We start from the raw sequence: 11891 nt of genomic DNA on the forward strand, positions 1-11891 counted from the left end.
TGAAAAATGACATAAAAGGGCCAAAAATGAGGCCCTATTAGGATCCCATCATTCCCAGGAAACCCCTTCACAAGACTCAACTATTCAACAATGCAAGACAATGGCTTTTCTTTTTGGATGACCCCATTTTCTAAAATACTATTAAAAACTTCAGTACTGGCTGTGTTGTCAGGACCAAGAAAAACAGACAGATGTTGAGGGATATACATTTTATTGGAAACCTTAAATATTCTTCAGACAGAACACAATGTCTTCAATCAAGGCCCTCACGTGGCCTACAGAGAAAACTGCGATTTCCGGATTAGGGGCGAGGAGAGGGACACCATGGAGGATGAGTGCTTAATTTGCCAAAAGGACCCCCTCATGAGTGCTCTTCAGCCAACTTATCAGCTTTTGCCACAGCTTCTTCAATGGGTCCCACCATATAGAAGGCCTGTTCTGGGAGATGGTCATATTCACCTATATGGAAAAAAAAAATCCAACTGGTGAGAAGTGAAGGATATTAACTTCTACAGTGGTTACATACCTCACCACTTGAGGCCACCAGTCAGAACGTGATGAAATCCTGTCATCTTAGGTTCTTTTCTTAAACTCGCCTCACAATTTACAAGAAATGCTACAGTACAGATTAAGAATATATGGTCTGGAGTCACATAACTCAGGTTCAAATTCTTTCTGGCTGTATGATAATGGGGCCAGTTAAACTTTCCACGCTTCAAGCTTCCTAATGTGTAAAATAGGATAATAATGCCTTCTTTATAAGGATGTTATAATTCACTTAGAAGAGTAGCTGGCACTGAAAACTAAGACTCACTAAATCTAAGGCTCACTCTCAGATGGTATTTTCAAAGAAAATTGACGGAGAATAACTTATTTTCATATATAAATTATGTAATTAGGCACAATATATATTGCTTGATGGTTCCTTGAACAGGAACACAGCACAGCATTTAAGGGAGTTCAGCTTCTATGCCACTTTATGTTCAGCCTTATACTGGAAATCTCACCTGCCAAAATCTGCTGGAATCCTTTGATGGTCTCCTTGAGGGGTACCAGCTTCCCCAAATGACCAGTAAAGACCTCAGCCACCTGGAATGGCTGAGACAAGAAACGCTGGATTTTCCGTGCACGAGACACAGTTAACTTATCTTCTTCAGAAAGTTCATCCATACCCAGGATAGCAATGATGTCCTGGAGGGATTTGTAGTCCTATGAAAAAACAAGATTAGAGAGGCCAAGTAAATATTTACATTCCTCAAATCTGGACAAAACTTAAGGGTTAATACAACTTTATATTCACAATGAGCTTTGTATAGAGCATTTTAGCACTTTACTGCACTTAACTGAAACAAATCAGTTACATGAGGGCCCTCAGCTAAGATTGGTATCTTGTTTCCCCTACTCTGAATCTATCCGGTGCTGTTATAAAAAACTCCAAACCTGAAAACTCAGGAGACCTCATTAACACTCACTAGGAATTCTAGTCTCTTCTTTCCTTGCTCTAAAGCAAATCACACAAATTTCCAGGAAGATCTTGTCCTAATATAGTCCCCAAATTCCCTCTATGACTTTATGGCCACTGATCTCACCTGCAGAATCTTTTGCACCCCACGGGCAACATCATAATGCTCACTGCCAACAATGTTGGGATCCATGATGCGAGACGTGGAGTCCAAAGGATCCACAGCTGGATAGATGCCCAGCTCAGCAATAGCACGGGACAACACAGTGGTAGCATCCAAATGGGCAAAGGTAGTGGCCGGGGCAGGATCCGTCAAGTCATCAGCAGGCACATAGATAGCCTAAAGTGAATCAAGAACCCATTAAGAGCAGCAGGAAGCCAAGTAATTCTACTTAAACCATCCCCCTTTCTGACCCCTCCTCATTATGTTACTCTATCTTCTCAATATTCAAGAGTCCAAAGGAGACTCTTACATTCCTAATGCAGAGTATTAGTGGTTACATATTATCTGGTTCCTCCAAGCTGTGATGGAAGAATTTTCATTGTTACTCCTTTTGTTCTTCATCCCACTTTTTAACTCTAAACCAAAACACTCGCCCTACTATATCAGGAAAATGAATCATGAAAGTTAAAAAAATTTAGACAAAGTTTTTGATCATTTTACTATATATACCATCTACATATATTTGAAAATTGTAGTAGCCAGTGTAGTACATATTTAAAGCTCACTTCAAAGTTCTCTTCAGGTTGGAAACCACTATTTTGTGATCTACATTTACATATACACCTTCAATTAGTTCAGATGAGTGGTTTCTTAATCTTTTAGCGTCTTTAACATGCACACACAGAATTTTAAATATTAAGCTCCAGTACTTACTTAAAAAAGTAACAAGATTTTATACCTCTGTACATGCCTTTACACAAATTAGACCTTCATCCATTTAACTGTTCTCACCTGTACAGAGGTGATAGATCCCTTTTTGGTGGTGGTGATTCTTTCCTGCATGGTACCCATGTCAGTGGCCAGGGTAGGCTGATAACCCACAGCAGAAGGGATTCTGCCCAATAAAGCAGACACCTGGGGAAAAAAAAAAGAAAAACCATATCCCTAGCCTTATCCGCATCATTCCGTAGAAAGGTCAAATGAACCAAATTCTCCCAAGCCTACCTCTGAGCCAGCCTGGGTGAAGCGAAAGATGTTATCAATAAACAGCAACACATCTTGACCTTCTTGGTCTCTGAAGTACTCAGCTACAGTCAGCCCAGTCAGAGCAACCCGGGCCCGAGCACCAGGTGGTTCATTCATTTGACCGTACACCAGCGCTACCTGCAGCAATTATAAACAATCAGAAATCCTGGCAGAGGAGTGTGAAAGTCATCTATCCAAGGTCACCAAATCAGAGAAACTACCAGAAAACCCTCCTCCTCAGGTGTCTAGATTTTTGTTCATAAATTTCCTTTTCCTTTTAGAGCTGCAGTTCAAAACAAAAGATAAGTTCTTTTACTACTGAGGCATTCTTCTGGCAGGAAGGAAATAAACTGTAAATATGTGAAAGGCACAAAATAGGGTTGAGACATTAAGAACCATGTTTAATGTCCCCAGAATTAGCTTTCAAATGATGGGTCTATATATCAAAAAAACAAAAACCCAAGAAATGTTTTCTAATATTAAAAAGGAAAACGCAATGTACATGAGTGTATTAGAAACAGGGGAAAATACTGATAGAACTTTCCTTTGTAGGTCCTAGGACAATAAAATGAAAATACAAAACAAGTCAACTTCAACAGTTTCCTGACACTACTTACACGGACATCAGCTCAGTGCTCACCTTAGAGGTAGCATCTTTTAAGTTGATAACACCAGACTCAATCATTTCATGGTATAAGTCATTGCCCTCACGGGTCCTTTCACCAACACCAGCAAACACAGAGTAACCACCATGGGCTTTGGCAACATTGTTGATTAACTCCATGATCAGTACTGTCTTGCCGACTCCAGCACCACCAAAAAGCCCTACATGAGGTTGAGAAAAAACAAATTAAGAATTTCATTTCCATAAAAGCAAACTCCAAAAAAAAATTTTGTTTCTTTCCATCTTTTCCCTTCTCAGAAATGGCATCTGGCTTCAGCAAACTCAGAAGAACGAAAGTCAGAAGCTGCTCATCAGTGAGGGACGTTATCTCAGTACCCACTCATAACATGGTAGGATTTGTTTCCCACATTAGGTTTGGAAAATATCTACCTGTCATTTAACATACCAATTTTGCCACCCTTGGCATATGGAGCCAGCAGATCTACAACCTTAATACCAGTAACCAGAATTTCTTGTTCAACACTCATCTCCACGAATTCAGGAGCCTCAGCATGAATAGCAGCAAATCTGTAAAGGCAGATGAGAAGATCAGTGTCTATTCATCTTATTAAAAAGTTCTTCTCAGTTCTCAAGCCTAACCCTTTACTCAGTCTCATCTTTTATATAACACTCTAGACAAATTACCACCCACCATCGAGCCCAAATACTCTGCCAATAAAAGGAATTTCATTATCTCAGGAAGCAATAATCCCATTCCCTGACAACTCTGTCATGAAGTTTTCCTTTTACAGAATCTAAACAGCACTTCTTCACATACCAATATGAAATACAAACACCACTGGTATTAAGATGAACTGAAATAATCAACCTATGGAGTTCAGTTTTCTTTTTTATAATCAGATTTTCTGCATCATTCATTTTCTTCATAAGAAATTGCATTGTGTGGTTTAAAGAAATGACTAGAGCAGCATTTTAGGGATTCTCTGCAGAAAAAGTCTGCTATAGTAGATGGTGCCACCTTAATGTATAAAACTGCTAGGAAAAAGTTCCTTTGTGTGTAGATACAACAACAGGAATACTTACTGCTTGGTTTTGATGGGACCCCTCTCATCAATAGGTTCTCCAATGACGTTCATGATTCTACCCAAGGTCTCAGGGCCAACAGGAATTCTGATTGGTGCACCAGAATCCAGGACTTTCTGACCTCTAACCAAGCCTTCTGTACCATCCATAGCAATGGTCCTTACTGTGCTCTCACCTGTCAGATATAAGCATTGCAGGATTACACAGAAGGACAAACTGGCTTCGTGGTATTTAATTAAGTTGTAGCTGGCATTAAACACTAAGTCAACCAAGACTTCTTCTCAGTACCTAAATGTGGCTTCAGCAAACTCAGAAGAACGAAAGTCATTTTGATAAAATCATCATAGAAGACAGCCTGGTTTTGAGGGATATTTGGGTCGAACAAGATCTTTACTATTCCTAACAAATTCTACTTACCCAAATGCTGGGCCACCTCCAAAACCAGCCTGGTCTCCCTGCCTTGCACCTCCAGGGCATTTAGGATGGGAGGCAGTCCCTCATCAAACTGGACGTCCACCACTGCACCAATGACCGCCACGATGCGCCCAGTGGTGGCGCCGGCCTTTGGCGATGGAGATGCTTGAGCGGCATAGTCTCTGGCTAACCGACAAAAAAGATGTTTAAGTTGAGGTTAGGACAGTTAAAGGTCATCGGACGCCCGGACTTAACTCACAAGGACTAGTGAACGCAGCCCAGGCCCGGCCCCCTTCCGCTTGCACGGAAGGCGGGTCCAGAGGGAGGGCCGCGCTGGAAACGGAGCGCGAGCCTGCACCATCTTCCCATCCTCATGCACAAAACTCCATTATTCGAGAGCGCGAGCAGTGCCCCCATTTCACGGGAAGGTCAATGCACCTGCTCGCACTATTACGTCACACAGCGCCCCTCTTCCAAAATAAGACGGAATTACATTGTCCCTGTTCTTGTTCTTCCGCCGTTAGAGGGCAGGGCGCTAGCCCTGGCGTCCTTCTAGCACCACAGATCCCTCAGGCCGGAGCAACTATTGGCCCCAGGCTCAAGGTCATGGGACGACAGAAGCGAACCCAGCTGCTAGAGCAAGGCACTTACCAGGCTGGAGCGCTGCAGGAGCGGCCCGCAGTAAAAGCTGGGCTTGCGGTAGCGGCGCTGAAGGGCTGAGTCCCCGCAAGGCCCCGGAGGCCGAGGCAGCAACCACACGACCCACAAGTCCCAACATGGCGGAGCCCGGGTGGAGACTGAGCGCTGCAGCGGTCTGGCCTCCAACTGCCAGCAGTTGGAGGCGAGACCCACTCTGCAGTAGGCACGGCCATTGGGTAATTTTTCTGCTTATCACTCTGGGCGCTGCTGCTATAGGCCAATAGTCTCTCATCTTCTCAATCATTGGCCAAAATTCGTGCTAATCTGAATTCCTTTTCTTATTGGACAATGACTGGCTCGGTGCAACCCTCAGAACTTTGAAACATAATTGGACAACAGGGATGTCAGTCGGAGAGAGCTCTTGGAGGAACTGCGTTTGGGAAAGGGGCCGAGTTCCTGTGCGGAAGCAGGTGGGCTGTCTTTGGCTGTCCTTGGGCTCTCTCCTTAGATAGGACCTTGAGCTAGGTGACAGTCTCAAGGGCGGTTTTATGGAAGTGGTAGCCTCATGAGGCAACATTGACTGACCTGGGCTAGTTAGGAGTCTTCTCTAGAGTCAAACGGTTTTTCTTCCGCAGCAGGGAGATTGGAATTTTTTAGACAATTCAGCAGGTCAGGAATCTGGACAGAATTAAAGCTACAATGAAAGACACTCATATAAACCAGTCTTTTAAAAAATGTGTGCTGGGCATTGAGGAGGCAAAGATAAATAAGACTTAAAAACAGATGAGCAAAAAATACAATAAAGTGTGATAGGTCTTGGTTAGTACAGGGTAAAACAGATGGAGGAAGGGATAAATTTAGGTCATCTAGAAATGTGAAATGTAGGTGGAATTGCCTTTAAAGTGGAAGAGGTTGACAGACCTGTTGGGAAACATCCGTAGAATTCCTAGGGTAAAGTAGGAAGACTATTCCATTATATATTTGTATTACACAGCATGTTTCTTTTGTGGTACTGCAGGTGAGGAAGGTTTCAGGTGAGGAAGGGAAAAAAGAGGCGAGTAAAGAGATGAATGGAGAAGGCAATGGCACCCCACTCCAGTACTCTTGCCTGGAAAATCCCATGGACAGAGGAACCTGGTAGGCTGCAGTCCATGGGGTCCCGAAGAGTTGGACACGACTGAGCGACTTCACTTTCACTTTTCACTTTCATGCATTGGAGAAGGAAATGGCAACCCACTCCAGTGTTCTTGCCTGGAGAATCCCAGGGACCGGGGAGCCTGGTGGGCTGTCATCTCTGGGGTCGCACAGAGTCGGACAGGACTGAAGCGACTTAGCAAAGAGATGAATACAGAGAGAAGAACCAGTTCTCAGGGCCTTGGATGGGAGTGGAAGCAGGGCAGAGGTAAGTGTGTGGTCCTTGAACACATTTATGATTTATGAAAACACATTTATGAAAACACATTTATGATTTATGAAAAATCATAAAATAAATAGGACATCCTTTAATGTAGTATTGACTTTAAGGTATTTGGGAGCTGGATGGAGGAAACCCTTAATCTATTAGAACAAACATGGCTAATGACAAACATGGCTGCTAATCTATTAGAACAAACATGGCTAATGACAAACATGGCTGCAGGTCAGCATGAAGCTACTTCCCCAGACTTTCTCCAACCAGCACACATTAGTTCTTATTTTTCTGCATGATAGTTGGGTTTTCTACTGTTTGGTAGCAAGAACTACAAAGAACTTAAAAGGAGAAAGCAGGAACATAAGAGAACTAGAGAAAGTTTAATTTGAAGTGCCTGTGGTTTCCCAGGTGGCGCTAGTAGTAGTAAAGAACCTGCCTGCCAGTGCAGCAGACCAGAGACCTGGGTAGCATCCCTAGGTCAGGAAGATTCCTTGAAGAAGGGCATGGCAACCCACTCCAGTATTCTTGCCTGGAGAATCCCATGGAAAGAGGAACCTGGTGGATTACAGTCCATAGCGTCCCAAAAGTTCACGTCTAAAGCAACTTAGCATCCACACAGGTACTCTTGCCTAGTAAGAGGGAAAGAACCCAAGAAAACAGCAATGTGTATGGAGCAGGTAGAAAAAAATAAACCATCTTGGGAAATAGCAGAGGAATAAGGAGAAGACTGAAGAACATACACTATGCAAGAATCAAGTAGAATATTAAGGAGAAAGTGGTCAATATTATCAATGACATAACTATGCTATAAAATAAGGGCTCAAAAGAACTTGTTGGGTTTGGCAACTAGGAATTCATTCTGCAGTGATACAGGGTCAAGAATTTCAGTGGGCTGCATGCAGGATATACAGTTTTGTTTTGCAACTTGTGCTCTTCCGATTACTCGGGGCAGCATCCCATTTAATAGGAACCTATACATTTCACTTGCTTTTCTCAACTATTAGAGTTGAAGTTTCTATAGAAAGGATAAGATACTTAAAGTGTATTGCCCCTGGAACCAGACTGGGTTTAAAATCTTTTTACACTTACTAGACATCATTGAGCAAGTTTAAAATCTCTGTATATCATCTTCCTCATTATAAGAGATGAGAATTATCTCATAGAGTTGTCTCAAAAATCAAATAGATTAAAATGTGAAAGAAGCATTTAGAAAAATGTCTGGCACATAATCAGCACCATATTTGTGTTGACTAGTATTTTTACTTACTATTGACTTAGTGTTAAGATCCTTTGGTTCTGTATCACTTTTGGTTGTGGCCAAAATTTTTATTAACCATCAAACATTTAACCTGACACTTCACTTAATCCAGGTGTCCAAGGAAAGATTTCAACATAAAATTCCAGGTAACTGAGGCTCATCACTTTTTGAAATGTTTTTACATATTTAGGATATTATCAGGAAACTTTATTCTTTGGGCAGTTGCTGCTGCTGCTGCTGCTAAGTCACTTAAGTCGTGTCCAACTCTGTGTGATCCCATAGACGGCAGCCCACCAGGCTCTGCCATCCCTGGGATTCTCCAGGCAAGAACACTGGAGTGGGTTGCCATTTCTTTCTCCAATGCATGAAAGTGAAAAGTGAAAGTGAAGTCACTCAGTCATGTCTGACCCTTCGCGACCCCATGGATTGCAGCCCACCAGGCTCCTCCGTCCATGGGATTTTCCAGGCAAGAGTACTGGAGTGGGTTGCCATTCCATTGTCTTCTCCCTTGGGCAGTTGGGTTACATTAAACAAATCTTTGTATCACAATGCAACGCTAAATGCTCTTAATGTTACCGAGGTGGATATATAAAGCTATTTCTCCACTATGCTCGTTCGTAAATTTTTAGTTTTTCTAACTCCTTTGCTGTCTGAAATTAGATAACCTGCTCAATTTATAATACTGTCTAAAATCCGCCTGCAATGCAGGAGACCCATTTGATTCCTGGGTGAAGTTCTGCTGGAGAAGGGATATGCTACTCACTCCAGTAATCTTCTGGAGAAGGCCATGGCACCCCACTCCAGTACTCTTGCCTGGAAAATCCCATGGACAGAGGAGCCTGGTAGGCTGCAGTCCATGGGGTCCCGAAGAGTTGGACACGATTGAGCGACTTCACTTTCACTTTTCACTTTCATGCATTGGAGAAGGAAATGGCAACCCACTCCGGTGTTCTTGCCTGGAGAATCCCAGGGACAGGGGAGCCTGGTGGGCTGCCATCTATGGGGTCGCACAGAGTCGGAAACGACTGAAGCAACTTAGCAGCAGCAGCCAGTATTCTTTGGCTTCCCTGGTGGCTCAAACAGTAAAGAATCTGCCTGCAACGTGGGCGACCTGGGTTCAATCCCTGGGTTGGTATGATCCCCTGGAGGAGGGCATGGCAGCCCACTCCAGTATTCGTGCCTGGAGAATCCCCATGGACAGAGGAGCCTGGCAGGCTACAGCCCATGGGGTCACAAAGAGTCAGATACAACTAAACACAGCACATTTTAGAGTTTTGACATATTTTGGTCTTGTTACTTTCTTGATTTCTAGATAGCCCAGGTAGTATTTCATGTAAAATACAAGTTACTTTCCATGGGATGAGAGAGATCACAAAGACTGAACCTGAAGTTAATTTCAAATTAACTAACCTCTCAATTTATGACTGGAAACCTTACGAATTTCATCTTAAGGTGAAAATTGTGTTTACCATGAACTTTTCTTTTGGCTGAGCAGCAGCTTTCAGAATCTTAGTTCCCTAACTAGGGATTGAACGCAGAGCAGTGAAAGGATAGTCCCAAACACTGGACTGCCAGGGAATTCCTTACAAACTCATTTCAACTGCCATTCATAGTGGCCAAGTCCCATATTCATTCAGTACTTTGTCTCTACCATATTTTTTGACGATCATGTTGGGTGATTTCAAAAATAATCCAATCAATTCCCTGGCTTCAGAGTTTTTTAATCTTTTCAATTCCAATTAGTTTTGAACTGACATTCCACTTAAGTATCCTACTCAAGTTGTACCTCAAAAATCTAATATTCTCTTGTCAGACCACAATTTTTTTTTTTTTTTAATGCAAGTTAATACATGAACAAATTGTAAGCACACAGGATCAGGATAAATCCTTTCATCACTACCCAAATCTCATTCCCAGAAATAAGCATTAAAAAATATTTTGCATCTATGCATTCACTTTCATTCCATCCCATGTCCATAAAACATATATTCTTGTCTTTTAAAAAAACTTCAGTGGAGGCACACTTCAGAAAACATAAGGTTTCTGATCTTTATGTTTTTGAGAACTTTGTGTCAGTTTACCTTTTTGGTTGTAGCTACACCTTATGGCACAGAAATGTGTAATAACTTACTCCATTAATGGTTATTTGGATTGTTTTAAATGGCTATTACATGCAGTATTGAAGGAAAAAAAGGAAATCTTATAAACATGAGTATACCATCTATTGCTTCTTTAAAATTACAAGAAACAAAATGTTGGTTTAAAGTTATGTTCATTTAATTTAAAAAATTTTATTTTTGATTGTGCCACAGGACTTGTGGGATGGGAAACCTTAGTTCCTCCACTAGGGAGTGAACCCAGGTGCCTGGCAGTGAGAACACAGGATCCTAACCACTGGACCAGCAGGGATTACCTATGTTTTTCTAGATCTCTCCTTTGTACCTTGTAGATTTTGCATCATTCTTGGAAGAATTTCCCCGTATCGTTAGTAAGAATTTGAACTTTTTGCAGTGAGTGGGCCAGGAACCACCAGCCCCAGAATCATCTAAATCTACATTATCTACTATGGTAATCACTAGCTATATGGGATTACATGTTAAAATTAAATTAATTCAGTTTTTAGTCACACTAGCCACATTTCCAATAGTTCTTTGCAGCTGGCACTGACTCTATCAGACAATGGACAGACACAGAACAATTTCATCAGTCATACTGGATGGGGTTGCCATCTTAGCAGAACCAACTTATTCAGAATCTGTTTTAGATCTAAAGGAAGTTGTCAAGCTTTACCACACATCAGAACCAGCTAGAGGGCCTAAGACCCTACAGCTGTTTCTGATTTGGAAGATTTGGGGGCCCAGGATTTATATATCTAACAAGCTCCTAGGTGAAACTGATGCTGGTAGCCAGGACACTTAAAAAAAACCAAAAACTACATCTCTATTTTGGCTGCACCTTGTGGCATGTGGCATCTTCGTTCCTTGACTAGGGATCAATCCACTGCCCCCCGTGTATCCAAAGCATGGTGTTTTAGCCACTGGACCACTGGGGTCACACATGTCTAAGTATCAAATTGCAATTTTCTGGGCCCCACATGCACCTACTATCCTAAGGCGTATCTTCCAGTTGGGACTTCTGAATCCACATAGACCCGAAGTGGGTCTATAGCTACAGGGCTACAGGTACAGGACAGGAACTAGAGCTTCAAGATGAAACTTGTGAGAATACAAAAATATGGTTGAGGGAGGGAGGTAAACTCAAGAGGCTGTTAATTGTACTGAAAACAGCTTTACAGCAATCCCTCCTAAACCTGTGATCACGAGATATGGGAATGGGCTGCTAAGTAGAGAAGTCAAGGTCACTGGACTTGAGGCAAAGAAATTTGAGCTAGAGGTCTGGATAGGTTCTTCACATCAACAATGAAATTATCCAGGCTGACACTAAAAGCTGTAAGCAATTGACATTTTGTTTTCACTTTAGCAGGTGGCTGTCCTCAGGGTGGGATACTTAGTGGTGACATACATCCTTCACTGTTCCTGAAGAGATTACCGACTATCATCAAGTATGGAAGCCTATCAGAGTAAAATAATTTGGGAGTTAAGAGTAGGCCTTACACAAACCTGTCTACCCTATCCTCCCCAGCCTTTATGTTCTCAAGGGTAGTACAATACTGGGAGAGCGAAGGGGAACAGCAGCTGATATTCACATACACGTGAAGTTCATTATCACACGTCAAAAGAACTCCTGCTAAATAGAAAAAAAAACCTGCACAGAACTGAATGGCTAAATAAAACATAAGCTGTAGCAACT

At 42.2% G+C, this 11891-nt stretch overlaps 1 protein-coding gene and 2 non-coding genes across 3 annotated transcripts; all 3 read right to left on the minus strand.

The window, feature by feature from the left end:
• Positions 1-194: 194 nt before the first annotated feature.
• Positions 195-5595, minus strand: ATP5F1B (ATP synthase F1 subunit beta). Its single transcript, XM_027542252.1, has 10 exons — positions 5425-5595; positions 4777-4959; positions 4360-4534; positions 3722-3843; positions 3292-3476; positions 2631-2789; positions 2418-2540; positions 1590-1802; positions 1008-1209; positions 195-459 (listed from the first exon to the last, which is right to left on the minus strand). Exons 1-10 carry the CDS (start codon positions 5549-5551, stop codon positions 362-364), a joined length of 1587 nt encoding a protein of 528 aa, XP_027398053.1. The 5' UTR covers positions 5552-5595; the 3' UTR covers positions 195-361.
• On the minus strand, positions 3565-3635 carry LOC113893841. The gene has a single exon (XR_003511364.1). It is a non-coding gene; the product is annotated as a small nucleolar RNA SNORD59 (small nucleolar RNA).
• Positions 4636-4710, minus strand: LOC113893840. Its single transcript, XR_003511363.1, has one exon. It is a non-coding gene; the product is annotated as a small nucleolar RNA SNORD59 (small nucleolar RNA).
• Positions 5596-11891: the final 6296 nt, after the last annotated feature.

This window comes from Bos indicus x Bos taurus, chromosome 5, assembly GCF_003369695.1.
Source record: "Bos indicus x Bos taurus breed Angus x Brahman F1 hybrid chromosome 5, Bos_hybrid_MaternalHap_v2.0, whole genome shotgun sequence".
Taxonomy (NCBI): domain Eukaryota; kingdom Metazoa; phylum Chordata; class Mammalia; order Artiodactyla; family Bovidae; genus Bos; species Bos indicus x Bos taurus.